The sequence below is a fragment of the Natrix helvetica genome (assembly GCF_964273705.1).
Source record: "Natrix helvetica genome assembly, chromosome: 6".
Classification (NCBI taxonomy): Eukaryota; Metazoa; Chordata; class Lepidosauria; order Squamata; family Natricidae; genus Natrix; species Natrix helvetica.
The window spans coordinates 45,641,317-45,667,130 of NC_138553.1; the positions used below are offsets into that span (position 1 = coordinate 45,641,317).

Genomic DNA, 25,814 nt, shown 5'->3' on the forward strand with positions numbered 1-25,814 from the left:
ACTCCAAGTGATTGCGGGTGGGGGGGGGGGACTTTTTTTTTTAAAAAAAGGATGATGGTGGCAGAAGCTTAAAAAGCCAAGATTAAAAGAAACCCTCTTTGCTAACATCAGAAAAAGACTGACAAAAGAATCAGAATTTTAAAATAATTTTCTTGAGTTAACTATGGGATTAAATCAGAATTTAAAATTTAAATTTTACACTATCTATAAACTAAATATATTTTTTATAAATTTATTACAGATTTTATATAAGACAAATATTTCCAGACTATGTTGTGTTATAAAGTAGATATTTCATAATTCTCATTTTTTCCTATTTTTATTGGGGGGGGGGGGGATATTGAGATTCTTTTTTTTACAACACATTTTTCCAAAACAAAATCTATGTTTAGCGACACTAATTATTTTTCTAAGATCCATTATGAAGAAATAGTTCAGAAAAACACATGAATGCTTTATGAGATTCTACTGGGAGGAAAGTTGATGTTTACCTGATTTGTTAGACACCCATATAATTGCCTCTGATGAGATGTGGCTTGTATTTCCTACTGCAATTGTTAATGGAATCTGCCACAAGTAGCTGCAAGACAAAGGAGTGGGTTCTAAGAACAAAAATACTGAAATGATTCTTCTCACTCAACAGCAATCGGGAATTATATCAAAGGCATCAAGCATGTTCAGTAAGAGTGCAAATATTTTGATTCTAACATGTTACCTTGTTTCTAAAATCAATTTGTGAAATGCAACAAAGTAGTAATACGGTTATTCATCTTTCTTTTTAAAACAAAATGTACTACCATTGAACGATAATTTCTCATAAAATAAAATAAGAAAATAGAAAAGGCAATAACTAATACAACAGCCCCTCCCCTTAAGAGTAATTTAAGGGGAACAGGCTTTGGCAACAGTGTGTTTTGGTTTCAGTAACAATATGCCTTTTTCATAAGGCTATCATTAAAAATTTATCTATAATCCCTCTATAATTACTCATATTTCAGTATAGGTAATTCTTGACTTACAACAGTTCATTTAGTGAGTGTTCAAAGTTACAACAGCACTGAAAAAAGTGACTTATGATGCTTTTTTACAGTTACAACCTTTGCAGCATCCCCATGACCAGGTAATTAAAATTCAGATGTTTGGCAACTGGTTTGTATTTATGACCGTCGCTGTGTCCCCAGATCATGTTATCACCTTTTGTGACCATCTGATAAGCAGTCAGTGGGAAGCCAGATTCACTTAACAACGTGTTACTAACTTATCAACTGCACTTATTCACTTAACAGATGTGGCAAGAAAGATTGTAAAATGAGTCAAAACTCAACGAATGTTTCACATAGCAACAGAAATGTCAGGCTCAATTATGGATGTAAGTCAAGGACTACTTGTAATCAAGTGTTTTAAGTTTATAGACATTTTTCACAATGGTAGCATACTGAAGACATCAAAGTGAACAATAAAATATAAACAAAGCAAAAATAAATCACCCTTTCCCAAAATTGCTGCAACAAAATACATTTTGATATAATTAACAGTTGAACAGGTAATGCAATTTGCACATTTTGATTTCTTATTTAACTGAAATCTTTTGGAAAAAAATTGATGTACTTTTGAAGTTTATATGACATACTACCATGTTTCCCTGAAAATAAGACCTTTTACTGCACATGCAGTAAAATAAGCCCTCCCCCCAAAATAAGCCCTCCCCGAAAATATTGCAGCACAGCACCAGCCATGAGGTGACCACGCTTGCCGCCTCTTGCACTCCAAAAATAATAAGACCTCTCCAAAAATAAGGCCAATCCCTTATTTTGGGGGGGGGTGTCAAAAGAAAATAAGACCCTGTCTTTTTCTATTTTTGATAGTCTCTTTTATGTTTATTTTGTTTAGGTAACAGATTGCCTATGAAGGACAGTTGACTTTTCCTTTAGGCCTGAATTTATCATTTGCAAAGGGCCAACAATTTTTTTAAAGGCACATGAAATAAAGCCAAGGATCACAGATATTTTTGGCTTCCCACCCCCATGCATCCCATTTTTCTAAAAAATGGATGCACCGAGGGTTTGGGAAGTCTGCAAAGTGTTCTTGAGGGCTGGGGAGGGCAGAAATGAGAGAAAAATGGACCGCTTTTTGCTCATTTTTGTCCCCCCCAGCCCCCAGGAGCACTCTAAAAGCCTCCCCAAGCCTCTGCACACCCTGATTTTTGCAAAAAATGGTGCATGTAGAAGGTTTGGGAGGCCTGCAGAGTGCAAAAACTTTTTTAAAAAATTTACCTCTTCAAAATCTTGGTGTGTCTTATAGTCCGAAAAAAACGGCACATAACCACATTGGTAGATTATGTTTAAGTATTAGGATCAGTCAAAACTAAAGATAGTGTGAATTAACACTCAAAGAATGGCAAAGTCAGCAAGTGTAAGCTGTGTCATATGAATAAAAACACTCTGCCCCACCCTCTCTCTCTGTCACACACACACAAACACACACACACACTCATTGAGAGGCTATGAACCTGCAATGGTTTGGCTTCCAGTGCATACCTAAATGAAAACATTCTTTTAAAAATGTTATATGCAAGGCAGCTACTAAATGTAGACTGAATGAAAGAATGATAAAAGTGAAATATGCAGAAAGCTGAATTTTACAGCATTATGCATGATGACTAGACAGCTGGGCATATGCATGATGATGATAGTTGGGATAATTAATTTTAGGCTTTCATGTTTATTTGTATATTATATAAGTTATTTATGAATAGGTTCCACTGACTAGTGAAGAAATAATAAACTTCACCACATTTTGTTCTCAGGTTTTCAACATACCAATGAAATTAGTGGCAGCATTTTCCAAAGAATGGAAATTTGCGCTATGCTGTAGCAAATTAAATTAAGTCCCTTTACTGTTTCCTCTTCTATTTTTGAAAGAGTAACATTTGCATTTAATTCATTATTTTCGTTTTTTTTACTAACAATTAAATGTTCATTGCTATAATTGATCAGGACTTTTGCAGAAAGCTGTAAGCATATTTCAGAAATAAGCAATTCAGGTAAACATGCATCTTTATATGTGTGAAAGTCTTAATTGATTCAGTGAAGATTTAAGTTATCAAAGCCATCTGTAATTCACTCAGAACTGCATTCCTATAATGTTTTTGCTGTCAGAATTGGTTTTTCTTTTCAACTGTTCCACTCTGTATTTTTTCATTCCTCTCAGCCTCCTTCTTACGTTTCCTTCAATTTCTATACTTATTAGAAAACACACCTACACAAATTTCCATATTTATTATAAACATGACAATAAGCCTACAAACGCATCAATAACATATGAAATTAGAATATACTGAAAAACAGAATTATAAATATTAAATTTTCCAAGTTTAAAACAATAACAGTTGCATTTTAAAATAAATTAATAATTGAATTATAGCAATGTACATCAGTAACAGAAGAATTATTATAAAACTGAATTAACTTTTATAGGTAAGATTATTTTAAATTAATGTTTCTAAACATACATTATATTCCCTTGGAACTATAGCACATATTTTATTCCCTTGTTACATTTTTTTCCTACTGATTCAGCCTAGGAAAGCTGAAGAATTACTGTAAAATGAAAGCAATCAGGGGCTTGGTCAACATTAATCCAGAAAAGATGGAGTTATTGTATGTCAAGAAAACAATTTTACTAGGAAAATAGTGTAATACTGTAATATAATGTTCCCCTTGAAGAACTAAGTTTTTTAGGGAATTCCTACTATCAGAAGGAAAAGCTAATCAGACACATTTATGGGTGCTTTTTAATAACTTAGGCAACACTATGATGTACAACGCGACACTATGCCAATGTAACATTCTCTGGATCTTCAATATCAACATATATTGTGCTATTTTTTTCTTTAAAAAATATACAAGAAGGCCAGGCAGCCTGAGTATTTTGAAATTCTGCATAGATTTGAAGACCTATGTATTATCTAATTGGCTCTAGGAAGTCTGTCTAGTGTCATTCCTGAGTTTCTTGAAAAGCTGAAGTGACACATGATGTATCTTTTTTCAACTAATATCTTAATTGATATAACCCAGTGATGGTGCATGCGTCCAACCAATTCTATCCTCCCCGCCCATCTGTGCATGCGCATATGACCCCCCCCCCCAGGCTCCAGAGGCTTTCCTGAAGTATGGGGAGGGCAAAAACGCCCCACCCTGCTCCCCGGAAGCCAGAAATGGATTGTTTCCGAACTTTTGGTTGGCCCATTAGGGCCGTTTTTCAGAAAAGCCTTTGGACGCTGGGGAGGGTGAAACAGGGCACAATGGGCCAACGGAAACAATCCATTTCTGGCTTCCAGAGGGCCTCCAGGGGGCCGATGGAGGCCGTTTTTGCGCTCCCCAGGCTTCAGCAAAGGGTGAAAACAGGCCCAACGGCCAACTGGAAGTTTTTACTTGAACTTCCAGATAGCTCGTTGGGACCATTTTCCACTCTCCCCAGCCTCCAGAGGCTTTCCTGAAGCCTGGGGAGGGTGAAAACAGCCTCCCCCCCCCGGCCCTCCGGAAGGCCAAAAATCAGCTGTGCACATGTCCCCTCCCACATGCGCCCCATGCATGCATGGCAAAGACCCAATGACTAGTTGGCTGCCGGGAGACACACATGCATGCGTGCTGGAGCTGAACTAGGGCAATGGCTCGCGTGCCCACAGAGAGGATGCTGAGTGCCACCTGTGGAACGTGCCATAGGTTTGCCATCATGATCCTATACCATTCTGGACTTTCTTGGGATTTATGAGATGGATGAGATTGATGAGATGGATACACGTAATCATAGAAAAACGAATAACATAATAACAGAACAGAATAATGCAGTTGGAAGGAACCCTGGAGGTCCTCCAGTGCAAACACCCACCCAAGCAGGAGACCATTTCAGAGAAATGGTCTCTTCTTAAAACCAATCTGTTCCACTGGTTAATCCATCTCATTGTCAGGAAATTTCTCCTTAGTTCTAGGTTGCTCCTCTCCTCTCCCCTCATTGCTTCTTTTTGTCCTGCCTTTAGGTACTTTAGAGAATAGTTTGACTCCCTCTTCTTTGTGGCAACCCCATAGATATTAGAACACTGCTATCATGTAACTCCTAGTCCTTCTTTTCATTAAACTAGACCTACCAATTCCTGCAACTGTTCTTCATATGTTTTAGCCCCCAGTGCCTTGATCATCTTTGTTGCTGTTCTCTATACTCTTTCTGGAGTATAAACATACTTTTTGTATTGTGGCAACCAAAATTGGATGCAGTATCCCTAGTATGGTCTTACCAAGATATTATATACATTTCATGTGACTTTGATTCACATGAAGTGGCTACAGCACACTGCTGGCTGGGAAGACCTAGTCACCACAAACCTTAATGGAAAATCTATAATACCAATCTTGAACTAGTGTCTATTTTGGCATATTTTTTCAAGGCTCCAAAGTTTGGCAGGAAGAAATAGAGCCATTTCTGCCAGTCATCAATTGTGTCAAGTCAATTTTGGGCAGATGTATACCTGTCATCATCAAGACATAGTCATGTAATCCTAAAATATCTTATATCAAAATATCAAACTAGGACTACATTGGCTTTTTGGTAGTTGCAGCATACTGCTGGCTCATATTTATGTGCTTCTCTACTAGGTCTCCTAGATCTTACTTTTCTTACCTTTAATTTACATTTTCTTAGATAGGACCCAGTATTCAAGTCTGTCAAGGTCCTACTGTGCATCTTCAGCCTATCTTTTGAGGTGTTGGTTATTCCTGCCCGATTGATGTTGTCTGCAAATTTGATGAGTTCCCCTTGTATCCCCTCTTCTAAACCATTTATGAAGACTACTGGCATAAGAAAGAACCCTGGGGCAGACCATTGCTTCCTTCTTTCCATGTAGATGTAATTTCATTAAGGACTACAGTTGAGTGCACTTTGGCAGACAGTTGCGAATCCACTTGGTGGTGATGCTGCTTATTCCACATTTTTCTAGGTCTGAGAATTAGGTTGTGGTCTACTTTGCCAAATGCCTTACTCAAATACAAGTATACTATGTCCATGGAATTTCACTTGTCCACTAATATAGTCACTTTGTCAAAGAATGAAATAAGATTTGTTTGGCATGATCTGTTTGACAAATCCATATTGGCTTTGGGTTGCTTGGTTCTAGCGGTTCGTAGATCTGTTGCCTGATTATCTTTTCCATGATCTTTCCAGGTATTGATGTAGGCTGATTGGTCTGTAGTTTCCTGGATCCATTTCCTCCCTGATTTGAAGATAGGAATCATCAGATTCCCCCCCCCCCCTGGTAGTTCCCTGATGCTTTAGGATATTTGAAATATATGGTTCAGTGATTCCAGCTCCTTCAGAACTCTAGAATATAATCCATCTGGTTCTGGTAGTATGATGTCTCCTGTGGACGATGACTCCTCCACTTCTTCCTCAGAGGCCTTGGGGGAGCAAGAGATCATTCCTGTCACATCAGGAATTACTGAACCTGAAGGTCTCGGCTGGGGAGAGCTTGCAGACCAGTGTGGAAGACAGGGAGGAATGCCTGCTGTAATGAATCCCAGAGAACATAGGGCGGAGAGATAGAGGTCTGCCAGATTGTTCGGAAAAAAGCCCCACCCCCTCTTGATGGGCTGGACTGGGAGCTATTTAGCACAGCAGGCAGAAGGAGATGTTGCTGGAAGCAATGTGTGTGGGTTGTGGCCAGATGTTTGTGTTTCCAAGACTCTGCAGTTCATGAGCTAGGTGTCAGGCCTGTAGTTATGTTTCTTTTAGGATCTTTGGCCTGCCACACTTTCTATTATTTTCCTATGCTGTTTCTTTAGTGCAGTAGTTGGGAGGGGGGAATAGAAAGGAGTAGAATTGTGGAATGTGTTGTTGTCATTCTTTCTAGAAGATCAAGGTCATCTTTTGTCTCCGCACCTCGATACCTGACCAGAAGCAGAGGGGTGTAGATGCCAGCGTGGAAGAAGAAGATTGGACCTTGTGGTGGATTATGGGTGTGGGGATAAGATCATGAACTTTCAACTGGGTGGAATCCCAGGAAGCAAATCAGATTTGGAATTTCATAGCACAATGCCAACATGTCTCTTTTATCAAATTGGAGTTTTAATGATAACTTTGCCTTGGACTTTGATTTAATTCTGCATGATATTTGGAACACTGACACTAGGTGGATTTAGTTTAAGTTGCCAGCAGGCTTTGTGTTCGTGGACTCTGTTTGTGCATATGGTTTTCTGTTTGATGGACTACTTGGCCATTACCTGGAAGCTTAGTCTGGGACTTGTTCATTATGCTTGTTCTTTTTGTCTTTCAGTTTATCAGATAATTATTTATGCAACGATGTTGATTTCTTCTTTGATTTCTTCTTTTTCTTTTTCAGTGGTATTGTGCTCAACTGGGCTTTCATAATCATATTTTTTAGAGTTTCCCAAGCTTCTTTAGTTATTTTCTTAAGATTTTCATCCATGGAATCCTTCCCAACTCTAGGTTTGTTGAAATTAGCTCTTTTAAAGTCTAATGCATCAGCTTAATTTTGTCCTATTACTTGTATCTGCATTATATTGAACTCCAATATGACATGAACACTTTCCCCCAAAGTTTCTGCAACTTCAACCCTTCTATCATTTCATCTCTGTTAATAAGATTAAGTCCAGTACAGCTGACCCTCTAGTTTCCTCCTCTACCATTTGGATGACAAAACTGTCTGCTAGGCACATCAGGAACCCGTTTGACCTCCCACTTGATGCAGAGTTTGTTTCCCAACTGATATCATGGTAATTAAAGTCCTCCATTACTAATGTGTTTCCTACATAAATTAATTAACTGATTAGCAAAAAGTTCACCAATTTCTTCTTTATGGTTGGGTGGCCTGTAGTATACATCCATGGCAATGTCATTCTTTTTTCCTTTTATATTAATCCATATGCACTCAAGGAAACTATCCTTGGTTTGATGCATTTCTGTAGAGGTGTATTAATTTTTTTTACATAATGCAACTTTGGTATGTCAGTGATTAGGCCTTTGCTAGATAAGCTACCTGATTTGAGCAACTATAAAGATTATTTAGCAATTATAAAAGTGTATTCAGTAAGCTGAATAGAAGAGCTGGATTTAAAACAATGCTTCTTCAAAATTTACATAAATCATTTCAAAATATTCCTGTGGAAATGTCAGTTAACGTAATAACCAATTCATTTCATATAATCCAGAATCAATTTCAAAATTAATTGCTATCAAAAAAAGAAAAATAATGATTGTTATAGTTGAAAAGTGTTATTTTATAAAAAAGACTATCTTGGTGTGGCAGCATTTACTGATAAGTACTGATGTACACATGTAACATCTTATTTTCTGAGATTAATATTATAGAAATTTTCTGTCAAGGCCAATCCTTTGAATTCGCGTTGACAGTATTCTCAACATTCATTTTCAATAATGTTTTAAAGAAATGGCTAAAGAAATTGCTATAAATATGCATTTTTATAATGGGTGAATCAGAAGATTTTTTCACATATGGATGATTATAACTATATTAGTAAAGTGACTTGAAAATATACATTAAAAACACAGGCATATTTACTAAGCTTGACATTCACATGGTTATTTGCAATCCTTATTATTTACTTCCTTCTATGCCATCTAAAAATAAATCAGGTTGTTGCATTTAGGCAATACTCCCATGACAGAAAACAAACACGATTAGAGCAGCATATTTTAGAATAGGATTATTTCAAGGATCTTCAAAAAGCAATTATTTAAAAAACAGAATTGCTATTCTTACAATACTGTGCATCCCTTTAGGAACCGTACTGAATTTATAAATAATTTACAAGCATAACATAATACAACAGACCCAACAAAATAGTATAAAATAGACAAAGAATTCCATTTTATAGTATTGAGATTTGTCTGGTCTACATGTATATGTCATATAAAAGGATTTCACACTGTCCATTCCCATGACATAGTAAATAGTGACGTAAAGGAAAAGGAGCCCAATGTAACAGGAAGGCTTTCATTCTATGTGGTCACTCTACTTAAGGTGCAATTATATTAACATTCACATAGTGTGTACAGGATTTGTTTAGACTTAGACAAATGCTTTCTTTTCTACATTCTACAAACATTTTGCCAATGGCCAAATATGAATCAATAGTGGCACTGGGTACCTCTGCATACACTGACATCTATTCTCCATAGGTGCCTTTGCTGATTTTGGCAGCACTAATGATATCGAGTTACTAACTCCTGGGCTCAGAGAGGTAAGCAATTCAATCATGATTTACTACTGATTCCCAATTCTGACTACAAAAACTGTAGAATTAGTAAAGGAAAATATTTGTAGCTCAGGGTTGTAATGAGGGTTCCTGGGTTGGTGCTCAGAATCTTAGAATTGTGACATATAATAAACAAGCAAATATTTGTACAAAAGCAAATACTTTTTCTATAGTGCAAATACTTTTTTTTTATGGTGCCATCATTCCTCCTACAATGATGGACTGAAATAATGACTGATATTTCAGACAGAGAACCTTCAGGCAGTTACTCATGCCCTGGTCACCTCCCAACTGGCATATTGCAATGTGTGTATACAGGGTTGCTCTTGACGATCATCTGAAAAGATAGCTGGTACAAAATGCAGCACTGCAAGCAATAGTAGTAACATCATGATCTGTCTGTGCTCATTCGCTCTACTGCTATGTTGGTGGTTGCCAGTTAGCTTCCAGGTGCAATTCAAGATAATGTTACCTATAAATCCCTTTACAGTTTAGGGATCACTGATCTCCAACTATTTCTGCCTGGCAGTGGGAATGCTCCAGGCTCCTTCTATTATATGATGTCATCTTATGGGACTAAAGAAGCTTGCCTTCTCTGTTGTGATCCCCATCCTCTGAAACAACATCTCCCCAGAGATAAGGACAGTATTTTCCCTCCTTGGGGGTTCTAAATTGTCCTTAAGATCTGGCTTTGGTTTCAGGCTTGGAGTTACTGTAATGTGTTGGTAGGACAAACCTGGTTTGTCATGATTGTTTTAGTTCAGGATGATATATGTTTTTAACTGCATTTATTGTTTGTGTATCTATAAACTGCCTAGAATCTGAAGCAGAGGTGGTATTTAGCTGATTCTCTCCAGTTCGGGCAAACCAGTAGTGGAGGCTGCGTGAGGCTCTGCCCACCCGCCCAGACGTAATGCGCGAAGACTGTGTATACACAGATTTGCAAACCGGTAGAGAAGGTAAGTGAATCCCACCGCTGGTCTGAAGGATTCTGGCTATAATTCATTTAAATAAATAATATTTGGCTTGTGTTGGCAAATGGAAATCTAATTCTTCTCAACTGTTCCCCTTCTCAGTCACACAGAGAAACTTTGGTGGTGCTCAAAATACTTGAGCCAAAGAAGCAAGTTCAGAGAAGAAAGCTTTTCTTAAGTATATGAAGTGTCTGTGAAAGTGGAAGCCTTTGAGTATTTAAATACTTCTCTTTAGTGTTTCAATTACAATATTTTATTGCTGACTTGATGCTTAATCTGAGAAATTACTGATTTCTTTCTCAATTCCCCCCTTTTCATTTTTGTTTTCTCGTACCTAATTTCTTTTTTTTAACAAGAATGCTAAAATGCTAGACATAATTACATAATTACAAATATTTTTAAGATGGTATTTTAAAGAATTTTATAAAACTTCATTTATTATTCAAAAGATAAGAAGCTCCATCATAAATCAAGTCATAAAAATGTTGTCTTTTAAAAATAACTGTAATTTTTGGACATCTTAGAGGCCAAATACCTTCCAATAATAAAATTATGATGTTAAGAATCCATAAATCTTTCCTGGCCAGGGCGCCAGGTTGTTGGATAAGCTATTTGATATTGTGATTGTATGTTTCTGAGTCATTCTGAATGCAATATACTGTTTTAAAATACTTTTTACTTATAGATTGTTTAATTGCCTGGTAGCCAACCAGAGTCATGTGTTAAATGGAAAGGTATACATACACATTTTTTTTAAATGTTACTAAAATTTGAAATTAAATTTTTGCTCTGGGTAGTAATTAATTCATCTGACTAAGAGATACTACACTGCAGAAAAACTATTATATAACCAGTAGGTATTTAGATTATTATCTATATATTTGTTCACTAATAATTTATGCTCATTCATTATTTAGATTTCTGAATTAGCCCAGAAACTCCCATTTTGGTTGCTGTCTTCTGGGCTGGCCTTGTTCTACTCCAGACAATTTTGGCAACATTAGCCTGCTTTTTTTATTCCACAAAACATCCAATAATATCAATATACACTAGATTGCAAAGGAAGTCAGGACAATGAATCATTAGCTCTTGTGTTTCTGTTTATTAATGTAGCAACATCTATGCTGCCCCAAATTATTGGTGAAGAAAAGCTCAGAAAAGTATAGGTTTCAAAATTAGTTTGTGCTGAAATGGGCAATGAGTGCTGCATTTTGGAAACAGGTCCCAAAATTATACCCTATTTAATTTAAATTTGTTCATACCAACTTCTCTAAGCAATAATGATTGCAAATGATTTTTTTTTAATTATTTAAAAATTTTTTTTTGTCCTATTCTGTTTCCTATTTTACATTCATCTCCAACATTCTGTATATTTATGAAAATAAAAGGGTAAAACATGGTACATTTATTTCTAACTCCATTAGCTTTCTCTGTTAAATTTAAACCCACGGTCATTGAGAGCTGGGCAGCATAGAAGTTTAATAAATTAGCATTAGGAAAAAATTAGTCAGGATTGATATTGAGAATGGCCTTTTAAAATAATGGGAAGATTGGCAGCGATCAATTTAATTGGTTTATCTTTCACAAAATTGTAGTTCATAACAGGATCAATCATTTACGAATACTGTATCTACCACCCTCTTTTTTGCATTAAATGGTGCTGTGACTAACCAAATAACAGTGTTAAATAAAACAAATGAAATAGTATTGTCACTACCATGGTAACAACAACAACATAGCTATCAGAACGTATGTACTTGTGGAAAGAAATGGAAACTGCTAACGACAACCTCATTTTGTTTCATTATAAGGGAATTAGCCAGCCAGCAAGTGATGGAAATGTACATGGAAAAACAGCTCATAGAGAGGAAAGTCCTTGCATAATGGACCTTGCTTTGGTTTCCTGTTTGCTCTAATTTTGGGGAAAAAATCACATATTTGTTTGTATACAGCAATTTTACATCTTGTATATAAACAGCAATTTCTGAGGCAATCGCATACCTTACTACAGTACAAGCAAGAAAACAATTGCTCCTTCCACTAGTTATTTAGTGCAGTAATTAATAGGCATGCAAATAGGTCTAACAGAAAGATCAAGATTGATGTAACAGCTACTCTGGTCATCAAGGTATTAAAGGTTCATTAAAGGTTAGTTAAAGTAGTGAACGACAAATTGCTTTCTCATCCTTATGCAATTCGTAGAATAAGTGGAATGGAGATTAAAGTTTGCAGATTCCTTCAGCCTATTATTTTCCTTCCTTTCCCACTCGAGACCCACTGCCAATATTCTGTATTGTATTGAATGAATGCACTATTGCTGTATTCATAGAGCTCTACAATTTTGGCAAAATTATAAAATATAACACAATTTCTCAGAAATTTGAATTCCATGACACATTAATCCAATGTAAGTAATTAAATATACATTTTTAAAAAGCAATGAGGGAAGTAAACAGATTGAGGCAGTAGCAGATGGGAAGGAAAGTTTTAAGCATACTTTGCTCCTGCGGTCTCAGTGCCTCTCCCAGTTGCTATTAATGTACGTACAGAGGATGCCAAGAATTAGACAATATAGTTCCATTAATATCTCTAGACTTCCAAGTTTACGTGTACAATATTAATATATAGGTTTTCCCATATTAAGTTGCACTATTTAACAGATTTGGAGTTGTTTATCAATTATATACCTGTGCTATACTAAATGTAATTTTTCTGATTTAATATTTAATTGTTCTTCCTCTGTGAAAGCCCACATGTAAAAAAAAAACATAAAGATGACTGAACACATTTAAGCTATCTATTATTGAAAAGTTCCAGACATAAATTCAAGTCTTTATCTGCATCTTTCTAAATGTGTTTTTAATATTTTAACATAGTACCTATAAATAATGTTTTTTTTAAATAGCAAGGGCATACTGTGGTATCACTGTTATTATTCACAAATCTTTATATAACCATTTATGAAGATATTTGTCCTTCTCTAGCAGTAGTATTAAAACAATTATAATATATGGTATGTATACTAGAAAATGTAAAATACCTGTTGTTTCTCAAACCGGGATCTTTATCAAGGTCATAAACAAAGCGATCTTGAGAGATTCCTATAATACTGTCTGCATTTTCATTTCTCTTGATAGTGATAATAGGGTAACCCATCTGGAGTGTCCACTGATCCATTACCTCTTGGATATTCACAAATTTCCCAATCTTCTTAAGTGCCTTAAAACAAACAAAAAATACAGAACTCCTTTCTGAAACGATACTATTACCACATTGTCTCTTTTAGTAAAAGGATTCAGTGAATTCATTAATGTCTTCATAATTTTATCTGAAGCTTTTTTTATCTATGCAGATATATCAAGTTTGTTTAAATTCTATTTAAAATGTCCAATTTAATATCACAATTATATCATAGTTTAGAAATACATTCTACTACGTTCAATGGGTTAGCGCTCAATGCAGCATAGAATTCCGTCCAGAAAATAACAATCATAAAATGTAACAGGTAAAAAATATTATTTCACTTGCTTTATCCCAGTAGTAGAGAGTCTCTGTCCTTCCAGATGCTCTTAAACTACTTTTGACTCCAATCTACTTTGTCATTGGCTATGCTGACTGGGGCTGTTGGAAACTATAGTTCACCAACATTTGAAGCACATACCTTTCTCTATTTCTATTTTATGAACACTTGGCTATTAATTTTAATTGCAAGATTAACTTCACATGAAAAGTTAAAGCAGAACAACACTAGTGACAATTTTAGCCACCACTTTAGTTTTATATTAATATGTTTAACTCTAAGCAAAATCATCTTAACTACAATGTGTCAGGGTTGCAGACACAACTTTTAAGTTCAGTGAAAGCAGTTCAGTTCAGTTTTATTGAAAGAGCAAATGTTACAAAATAAGAATTTCAAAACACTTTACTGATTCCTTTAACTGGTTTACTCTACTCTTTGGAATTGATCCACATTATTACAAAAATGCCATTTATTTAAATAAATTACATCCCTATATGGGACCTATAATTTTTATGTATGGTCCTATTGTGTGTGCCAACTCAGAAGAAGCCTATATGGAAATTACCAGGCCTTGGGTTTTCTTGGCCATGCTCTATCACTGTAGCATTCTCTTTTTCTTTCAGTACTATCTGCCAACTCTTAAGGTCTGAACACCTTAGAAACTTATTTTTTGCACTCTGACTTTTCTTCCATAGTATTTGACACTATTAATGGAAAAATGGACAGAAGAGATATTTCAAATCTACCATTTGCCCGTGCTCCAGTAGGCATATGTCCTTTGCTTCAGTTTGATTGAATGGCATCTATAATATATAGTAGATTTCTATTGTTGGTTTTGTTTAAATATATTGTGTAGACTTTGCTGTACCTCACCAGAGTTTGGATTGGGAATACATTTAATTAATTTGTGGAATTCATACTTTGTCTCAATCCAACTGAATTCTAGGCAGTTCTTCACTAAATAAAATACAACAACAATATTATCATGCAAAATAATAAATAAATAAAACCTACTTTCACTTTGATGGCTTTACAATCAGACCTAAAAATCACTCTGTAAAAGTCCAGTATTTATGCATTTTATGGCTTTTCAGGGGTTTCAGAGATGAAGTTGAGACATGCCTACAGAGAACTGATATATCTCCTGGTAGTGGGACTCTGAACATGTGTTCTTAAACTAATTGGGCCAGGTGGGCAGATTTTACCAGGAAGAAATCAAACATCTCAGAGAACAAAGGTAATGTTCCTTCCAAGTCCACAAGACTTCCATGAAAGAGATCAATACAGTTTCTGTCCCATGCCTGAGTCTGAATCTCGAATTCCAGATCCAATTAATCAGTTTCCTCCAATAACTGTATTTTCTCCATAATATTCCCCAAGACGATATGGTTGGAGAATGGATGACTTGTTCATTTTTGCTATATGACAAGGCTCCTTGAAGAACCAGTAAAACAATACTGTTCTTAAGGTGCTGAAACTTTCTCTTCCTCCATGATTATATTCCTAATCTCCTCCGTGGCTGCTTTTATCTGCCAGATGAGACTGCGGTCCAATGCACAAATGGAAGCACTAGATCACAGAGAATCCTGTCCATTTACAGCTCCCATATCCTTCCAGATAATCCTACAGGCATGATCTCTCTTGCTGCAATAGATTCTAATGCAGATTCCATTACTAATTTATCTTACGTCATTTAATATATATGCTATAGGTTCTAGGTGAATTCCAATTTTCTGACTCTAATAAAATAATTTCTTTTAGGAGAGGGTTAGCAGAAGAGCAAATCCTCCTCTAACAATATCCTTAACATGTGTTTAAAATCTGCATAAGAAGATTGGGGAATTGAAGAAGCAAATTGTGGGGAGGATAAATCAGGAAAGAAAAGTTTCCATGCCCTTCTGCAGCTTGTGTGACACTGCATTCTGCCTCTATGTTATCAATATTTCCAATTAATGGCCAAATTACTTGTGCACCTTCTGTGAACACTAAACCTGTAGACTGAACAAAGACTGCCTATGTTTCATGTTCTACATCTGAATCCATCACAGTTTCTAAAATCAATGACAGTTGTTTACCTCTGATTCTAAAGGCAAAGAGCAAGGAAATGTGCTAGCAAGATGAACAGATTTTGAGTGTTAAGTGCCTTTTTAAGCACAATTAAGTGCCTTTTTAAGCACAATTTTTAAACTGTTCTTCAGTGTATCACTTTTTATACAATATTTACATATGTAAGCCTCTAAGCCAAGTAACGAAACATTCAAAATAAATTACATTTGTTGATGAAATATGTTTAATGGTTTTACCTCTGACAGTGTATTCCATAGGTCTTTCCTTGCAGCATTGCCATACTTGTAAATAGTTAAATAATCCTAAAAATACATACATACATAAATATATAAAATATATGCTGTATAACGTCTATACATTTTAGGCATACATTTATAATATTTGTATTATATACCCATGCCTAGTGTAAATTTAGAACATTTTAAAGTTAGTTTTCAATATGTAATAAAAGTACCAACATTCCAAATTACTGTTCTATAAATCATAGATACACAGAGTGAGGATGCAGGCTCATTGTGGTCTTTGCAAACTTGGACTGCAGAGATCTGTAAATGTTGTTACTTAGCTATAATTTTTGATGTATTAGAAAAGGAAAATTATTAAATACATAATGAGTGTAATTAGCATATTCAATTTTAAAGATAAACAAAATTAGTTTTGTCTGAGCTCTGTCCATTTCAAAGCTGAATATGGTCATCAGCCCAGAAAAATCTTACAATCTTGCTAATGAACTTTTATTTTCTTACATTCAAATACATTTTCCACTTTAATTTCCACATTTTAATCTTTGCTTCTAGCAAATCTTACAACTGTCAGAAACATTTCCAAAAATAAGTATTACTTGTTATTTTAGCATATCAGTCTATGACTACTGTTGAGAAGTACAGACATTGTTGATAGCTAGGTTTATTATTAAACATTGGCCTTGTTTTTACAAACCAACATTTTCAATCTAATGCAAATGTATCATTTCCTTTTTTGATTAAAGACTAAAGAAGGCCATCAAACAACAATATACATATTTTAGATTGAAATTTTACTTTAAGACTCAAGCTTGATCAAATGTTACTACACAAGAGCTAAGCTCCTTCTCAAGTGTTAAGAAAGTTTACAATGCAGTTATGTGGCTGTATCATTTTAATATCAATCTCCATTTATTTTACAGAATTTTAATTCTCCCTGTCAATATAACCTAACAATATATTAGATTCTGAATTATTTAATTTAGCATTCTTGAGTAGCATAGAGCAGAATATTTAATATTCCAGATATTCTTGGGCTGCAATTCCCCAAAACTCCAGCCAGAATGGCCAAAGTCCAGGAACTGTAATTCAGTATAATTTGGATATCCACATGTTCATTCCCCTACAAACAGAATTCTAAATTAAATTCCCCAAAAGTCATAACCTCAACTTACAATCAAAACCATTAAAATGCATTGCATTATGAAGTGGGAAACAGAATTCTTTTGAATCTGTTTATCACCTTTACTTCAGGTAAATGGCAAGTGATAAACTCTCATGTGCTGCAAAATAATAACATTGAAAAAATGTTCTGATAGTATTGTGTTCAATATTATGCTTGTTGCAAAGTAGGCGCTTCAGTAATTAGGTGATTGTAAAGCAGACTTTGTGATATACACATTATAAACTCTTATGACAGTTTTAGCTTTAAATGTACCGTCCTATTTTGTAAGAAGCAGCGACACCCATACAAACACAGATCAGAAAAGCAATATAGAGATATTGAGTCATTTATGTACAATGCAGCTTTAACAATATAATGAAAATAAATAGCATATATGTTCCTCCATAACACTGGCTTTCCCATTTATGTAACAATAACAAAACATGCAATTTCATAAATAATCAATAGCATCCAAAGCAGTAGATTGGTTGCTTAATAAATCAAATTAAATTCCACAATATTTACATAAGTTGGTCTTACATAACATCAGCTATACTCCTTGTGTAATATCCATGGATGCTGATAATGCTGGCTTTGATTAAGAGGAATACTTTTGATGGATTTTAAAAATAAAATGCCATATAAGTATTGTTTTATTAAGAACTGTGGTTGATAAAAGATAATGAGATCCTTGTAGAAACAGAATCCAAATCTATAATAAATCATTTTGAATCAAGTCCATAATAAATCATTTACCAAATTTATTTTATAATATATACTATATGCTGAAGGAGAGTGATTACAAATAAGAAAACAGGATCTATGTTTGGAATTCAATAAGCTAGGATATCAGTTGTCAGCTGCAACTTCCAATGTGTATACCAATCCAGAAGAGAAAAGCACTATCCTATTTAGGACCAAATATGGAATTACTTGATATTTGGCAGGTCCAAATATCATAACTATTCAGTATTGTCAGGGTTGAGCCTAAGTCTCAACCATATACATTCCAGACACAAGGATTGCATCATCTGGCTTGCCAAGGGCTGAGATATATAACTTGTTATCATCAGCATATTGATTATACTGGACCACATTCTGCAACCTCTTGTAGTTGCTAGAAAGGAGGAACAGGAGTTTCAAGCTTGAGGTATACCTCATAGGATCTCAGGCCCCATCTGTACCCAATCTCAGAGAAGAGGAGAACCAGAAAACCACCATGCTTCCCACTCCTAATCTCTGTAGGCAATCCAGAAAAATACCATTGAAAGGTCCAAAGACATCAAGAAGAACCAAGAGAGTTGCAATTCTGTTGCAATTTTTCCAAGGTTCATCAACAAGCACAACCAATGCTGCCTTACAACTATGACTTGTTCTGAAACAAAATTTTATGGAAATTAGGAAAGGAGTAGGAAAGAAACCTGGAAAGATAAAAAGAGATAAAAACCTGTTTAGGTTTCAAAAATTTCAAAAATCCACTTGGAAAGGACTAGGGCCCATATGTAGCAAGCTGAGATTTTGAGATGAAATGTTAATTATGACATCGGAGTGTTAAAGAGGTCATTTGAATCACAACTTAATCTTTTGCACATAAACTCCTTCAGTCTCCACTGAGGATCCTTAGGGCAAGCGGTCCCTCCAAAGCACCAGCCAATCCTTAAACTGGTCTTAAAAAGACATTTCAGCAGCCATGTTTGCAGGTCTTTTCATTTTTATCCACTTGTTTTCAACAGTATATCTATTCTTGGTAAATGTCAAACAATTCTCATCCTGTGTCAGGTAATAATTTATGGGGGGAAATATTGCTATCGGAAAGAAATGAATTTTCCCGCCAAATCTGGACAGAGTATAATATCTCTCAGTGATTTATGAAGCTCTGTCTTAAAATCAAAGTGAGTTCTGTGCTGCCAATTTACATCCATGATTAGTGTATTACTAGTGCTGATAAGAGTCTTCAGCTTTCATATTTCCTTATTGTACAAAAAAAGTAGCTATGAAGCATGCCTAACGTTTTGTCTTCCAATGCAATGAATATTATTTAAAATTTTCACTCTAAATTCAGATTGGGTTTATTTTGCTAAAATAATATACATATATGTATCACAAGTTTGATTCTTAACTTTCAAAATCTGCAATTTTGTAGTAAAAATATGAGCTGTTCAAAGGAAAATAATATAAGGATAGACGCATGTACTATATCACAATACAAAACAACTATTCATGTAAGATTTTCTTCTACTTAATAGTTTCTAGGGCTAGGTGGCTCATTACACAATCTGCTTCTAACAATAAGCAGCGTGAGAACTTAACAATTGTAAGAATGCTACCTCTTGCTTTAAGTATTGCTGGGCAATGTAGAATATTTTTAAAAAGCAGCAAGTACTGTATACCTCTTCCCAGCCATTTCACATAAATTGTCTTGTTGCAAGGAAAGCAAGGAAACTTAATGTGTTTCTCAAAAACTAGTTTACCCAAGTAGTTATTATGTAGAACAGTACTGTACTTGTTATTATGATCTCTTATAAATTATTTTATCTGTATTTGGCTATGCGTTTAAATGTTCTATATTGTTTTAAATATTTTACATTATATTTCACATTTTCTTATAGGAAGATGTTTATAGTTTACAGAAATTGTAAATAGCAGTAGCAACTTAATGTAGCCTTTAATATAGACTTGTGATGGTGAAACTATGGCATGCGTGCCACAGGTGGCAATCGGAGGCCACTCTGATGGCACCTGAGTCCCAGCTGAGCTCCACCAAGCATGCACTGCCAGCCAGCTGATTTTTGGGTGTCTGCAAAACTTTATACAAGCCATTGATATACATCCAACAGGAACAGGAAGTACCTCACAGCAGCAGATAGAGGTAAATCCTAGAGAGGTAGGAAATGCATCACTGAACAATGGAGTTGAATGCTAGAGAGGAATAAAGCTGCATACAAAGCCGACATAACTCCTGTAATAGCATAGGCATGCACAGGGGGGTAGCGTGGGGGGTGTGGCGCCCTCCCAAGACCCTTTTTGGGCCCCAAGAGGATTCAGGGTGGCCTGCTAGGCCCTAAATGGGATGTGGGCAGAGTCATGGGAGGCCATGCACATTGTATTATGGGTGTGGGCTTGCACGCGCACATGCACTTTCGGCACATGAGGACAAAAAGTTTAGCCATCACTAATATAGACTCACAACAAAAACAACAGTTCTCAAAATAAAAGGTGATCAGCAATAAGGAACAAACCTTTCAAAATAGTTCTTGTTGGTTTAGTACAAATTTAATAGTGTATAACCATATGAATACTTATAGATACATTATACATTTATTTAAGGCTGTTTCTTGATTAATTTAGTGTAAGAAATAAGATTTAAAAAATCTGCAACAGCCCCACTTTAAAAAAAATCTTTAAATCTTTATTCTTGTAATGTACCTAAGATTTACACTTTTAAAACAGTTTACAGTACAATAATAAACATTGCAGAAATAAGCCTTGAAATTAATATAGCTTTCTCCTTAGGGACAGCTGTTAATATTTCCAATTGGCTTCAAGACATATCTAAGCAATTTAAGGGGCAGCAGTCACATACTGTATATAATATATCTCTGTTAACAACCCAGCAAAACAAACAAACAGGTGAGTTGGTGCAAATGGTTCATATTTAAACTATTTAAAGATTATTTCAGCATATACATACTCAAATGAAATGTTTTCCATGCCTAAGATATGATCAGTAAAGCTGTATACCAAGATAATTATTTGTAATCAAAGTTGCAATGAAAAATCAAGCTCTTGAAGCGCAAAATTAATATCAATTTCAGCCAACCTCCAGAGATTTGAATCACAACAGATCTCCATTTGGCATAAATGACTAAATGGTAACTAAATAACCCTAGGAATACTTTATTCCTACCTTAGCTGTGGAAAACATTGTTATTGAACAATAGCATACTTAGAAAAGTCTTATTATTTATGGATGTAAGTAAGTTATCCTTTGTTCCTTCTTATTCCTCTATGAAGTTATATAAAGCATGAGGGAGGGGGATAACTTTCTTGACGGAGACTGATATTTGTGCTAAACCTGCCTTTTGTGATGGAATATAGTAGGATGGATTCCCAGGATGAAGGGGATGTATTCCAGAGGAAAAAGACACAGTTCAGTTCAGATATTTTGTGGATGAGGAAGAGGGTGAAGACATACCTTCCCTAATAGTTCTTAGAGTATATGGTAGATGCAGAGAGTAGAGTGCTTCAGTCTGAAAAGACTGATATCAGGCCCAAAATCTAAGAATGACTCAAGATGGTTTTCCAGCTGAGTTCCACACCTATAGGCAGATTCTATAGAAATACAAAATACATTTCATATTTTTGGGCTTTTCACCATGCGGTCAAAGCTGGAGAGGTTGGGGAACTCTGCTTTAGAAGACACTGTTGTATCATACTGAAACACGAGTTTATCACTGATACCATTTAACAACAAGCACTTCCATTATTTAAAAAAGAATAAATAACAGGTTTAAAGAGCTCAGCCTGATGGGGGAAAAATAGGTTTTACTAGAGTTTGGATCAAGACTCCATACTTAACCTGAATCTAAGCTGAAAGTTTTCATTCACAGCAAGGGGCAGTTTTTATAGTCCAACAGGAGCTATGAGGTCAAAAATCAAGATTAAGGAGATACAGGATAAAGGAATTTAGTACTAATCAAATCCATAATTAAGATCACTATTTATACTTTACAAATCACTCATATCAGTATTAATTCCATGTCTTACATCATATTTGTTTTTATTCTAAGTTGTAATCAGAATACACACACATAAAAACTACCTGCTATTAAAAATAGGTGCTGCTTATTTTTCCTTATGGACTTGCCATATAAATTTTAGTCCCTTCTATAGGCATAGAGTTGCAATTTAGCAGGCAGTTCTGTGAATAGTTTGTTTAGCACTTATATGCATTTTGAACTGTATGTCAGAAGAACAGGGTCTCAGAAGATGACAGGTTAATGACCTGTGAGAACACCTAGGACTTTTTGAGGCTGTGATATCTAAGTAGTTAACAAGGTCCTTTGTGGAAGGACTGAAACTGAGCTATTTAAAATTAGATTCTTTACTTATTAAATGTGTAAATATATGTTTTTGGGAGATGAGCTAATGCTGCTTGCCTTGAAGAAAGGAAAGTATGGCTCCGTCTCAAAAATCTATCTTTGGCCATCTGCTTTGGTCATCTTACCAACTGATGTCCACTTTATTGTTTTTTACTGGGAAGATGCTTCCAACTGCAAAGGATCCTGAGTCACATTGATTACTCCTGCAGATGACCTGAAATGAGACACTTGAAAAGAGGTATTGCATTTATCTTGTCCTCTTAGAGCTCTCTATGGCATTTGATATAATCATAGAATATTTTTTGATAGCCTGTGATGATTAGAGATTGGGAGAGTTATCCCACAGTGATTCTTTTCCTTCCTAGAATTAGTGGTTTTAATTAATATTATTAGGAGAAGATATAACAATTATCTCCATTATTTTAATAATGCTATGAAAATATCATCTATTATCTGGGATACAGCATCCATATGCTGATCATACCCAGGTATCATCCTGGCCAAAGGATATATAATAGAAGCTCTGATGATTCCTAGAAGCTATGAAGAAGTAGATGGGGGGAGGATAGAATGAAATTGAATCCCACTAAGGCAGAGGTTCTGTTGCTATAGAAAAGGTGTTGGTCCTTACCTGAGACATCTCTTCTCGTAGGATGGAGGTAGCATCCAGACTGGGTTGACCTTCATCCACTCATTGCGAGGACTGAGCCTGACAGTTAATTTAAACCATGCCCCATGTCACTAGGCAAAGCCCAGTTCCGATGAAGGATGTCAGACTCGATGCTTCATTGCTTTCAGAAGTTCAGTACACCAAGTTGCCAAGTGTTCGGTGTAGAAAAATCCTGTAGAGATGTCTAAAGCAGAAGTCATTTACATGTGTATGTAGAAAAACCGCAATGAGAACACCCCCATTCAAAGGTCTTGATCAGTGAACCAGTTCAGTCATGGGAGGGGCTGGATGCTACCTCCACCCTATGAGAAGAGGCGTCACAGGTAAGGACCAACACCTTTTCTCCATAGTGGTGGAGGTAGCATCCAGACTGGGACATACCAAAGTAACCTTCGTCCCCACCCCAGGTGGGTTAATGACTGGTTCATGACTGGTTCTGTAGACTGCTCGTCCTGTGGACCGACTGTAGCACCCTGTGGCCAAAAGCTGCATCTGCGGATGCGAAGAGGTCCAGTTTATAGTTCTTGATGAACCACCGTTCAAGGGATAGCCCAAGTCGCTGCCCTACAAATCTCTGCCAAAGACGCTTGGGCCGCCCAGGCCACTGAGGTAGCAGCGCTTCTAGTAGAGTGAGCGGTCAATCTACCTGGAACTGGAGCAGAGTGGGAATGGTAAGCTGCAGCAATACACGCCCGTAACCTATGCCTATGGTGGCAAAGGAGGCTTTCTTACCCATGGATGATGGCTGGAAGGACACAAATAGAGATTGTACTGTGCGAAAGGGCTGGGTCCTCCTCAAATAAATCTTGAGGGCCCTCCTCACATCCAAGGTGTGCCACTTGCATTCCAAAGGATGGGAAGGATGTGGACAGAAATTGGGTAACACGAGCTCTTGAGCGCAGTGGAAACAGGAGCACACCTTGGTGATGAAGGAGGGATCCAGCCGTAACACCACCCGGTCCTGATGGAATACGCACAGGTCTTCACTTACCGAGAGTGCTTGCAATTCTGAGATCTTTCTGGCGGAGGTGATGGCCACCAGAAGGGATACTTTCAGAGTCAAGAACCTGAGTGAAATCTCCTGCAGTGGTTCGAATGGAGCAGTGGTAAGAGCGTCCAGAACCCTGGGTAATTCCCATGAGGGATATCTGTGCACTGCTGGTGGCTTTAGTTTGGACGCCCCCTTAAAGAAACGGCACACCATGGGCTGCTGGGAGAGAGAAGAGGAACCCCCACAAGTCAACATGGAAGAAATAGCTGCCAATTGGCGTCGGATAGTGTTTGTGGCCAAGCCCTTGTCCAAACCATCCTGGAGGAACTCCAGAATGTGAGGAATAGTAGCCTTAAAAGGGTCCAATGTCTTACCCTTACACCAGGAGCAGAAAGACTGCCAGATGGACTCATAAATGCGATCAGTTGAAGGACGCCATGCGGTCTGGATTGTCTGGATGACCCTGGAGGAATAGTTGCCCTCCCTCAAGATGCTCCACTCAAACGCCAGGCAGTTACTTGGAACCAGTGTGGATCGGGTTGTTCCAGAGACCCCTGGCTGAGGGAGATCCTGTCCCGAGGGATCCTCCAGGGTGGTCCGCAGCTCCGCAAACCAATGCCTGCGCGGCCAGTGGGGGGCAACCAGTATCACCTCCGCCCTCTCTCCCAAGATCTTTTGGATGACGCGGGGCAGGAGTGGGAGTGGAGGAAAGGCATAGAGGAGACCCGAAGGCCACTTGCATCTCAGAGCATCAACCCCCTCTGACCGCTGACCCGGGAAGGGGGAGTACAATCGAGGGAGTTGGGAGTTGAGGGGGGTGACAAAGAGATCGATCTCTGGCATTCTGAACCTGTTCACAATGTCCCTGAAGATCGATGGGTGCAGACGCCATTCGGCATTGTCCACAACCTCGCGGCTGAGCCAGTTCACCTGCACATTTGCCACCCCCGATATGTGCTCTGCTGACAGAGACAGCAAGTGCCTCTCTGCCCAAGATCCCAGCTGCATGGCTTCATCCATCAGGAGACGTGATCTGGTCCCCCCCTGGCGGTTTATATGCGCCTTGGCTGCCATATTTTCTGTCAGTATCAAGATGTGTTTGCCCGCCACTAAGTCCTGGAAGTGGCAGAGGGCCAGGTGGACTGCCCGTAATTCCAGCCAGTTTATAATGTGAGTCCGGTCCACCTGATCCCACTGTCCCTGGGCCATCTGCCCCTGTAGATGGGCCCCCCAGCCAAACAGACTGGCATCTGTGGTAAGAATCACAGAGTCCTGATCCTGGAACAGTCGGCCCTGGGTTATGGCCTGAGACGTCCACCAAAGGAGTGAGCGGGAGACCTCCGCAGGGATGTGAACCTTGGCCCGGGAGCAGCTTAAGAGTCTCTTCTGAAACGGTAACAGAAACCATTGTAGCTGTCGGGAATGCAATCGGGCCCAAGGGACTATCCCAATGGTGGACACCATGGTGCCCAGCAGTTTGGAAAGAGTGGCTAAAGAGACCCTGCGTTCCCTGGTGACCTGAGATGCTAAAGATCTAAGGGAAACCTGCCATTCCTGTGATAGAAATACCCTACATCCAACAGTATCAATTAAGGCACCGAGGTGCACCAACCTGGATGTTGGGTGGAGGTCACTTTTGGGTACATTAATCGAAAACCCATGAACCTGAAGGAATTGCATAGTGGTGGCAAGATCCCTTCGCGCCTGGTGAGGTGATGAGGATTGTATAAGGATGTCATCTAGGTAAGCGTGTAATCTGATGGGGACCTCCTGGAGGGCTGCGACCAAGGCCGCAA

General features: G+C 37.2%; 1 protein-coding gene across 1 annotated transcript in view; it reads right to left on the bottom strand.

Annotated features, from left to right (window-relative positions):
- TRHDE (thyrotropin releasing hormone degrading enzyme) overlaps positions 1 to 25,814 on the bottom strand; it is a 295,375-nt gene that overhangs the window by 49,720 nt on the left and 219,841 nt on the right. The window contains exons 8-10 of the mRNA XM_081957923.1: positions 16,085 to 16,150; positions 13,302 to 13,480; positions 492 to 580 (exon numbers count right to left, since the gene is read on the bottom strand). Coding sequence (XP_081814049.1) covers positions 492 to 580; positions 13,302 to 13,480; positions 16,085 to 16,150 — 334 coding nt within the window. The remainder of the gene's footprint in view (positions 1 to 491; positions 581 to 13,301; positions 13,481 to 16,084; positions 16,151 to 25,814) is intronic.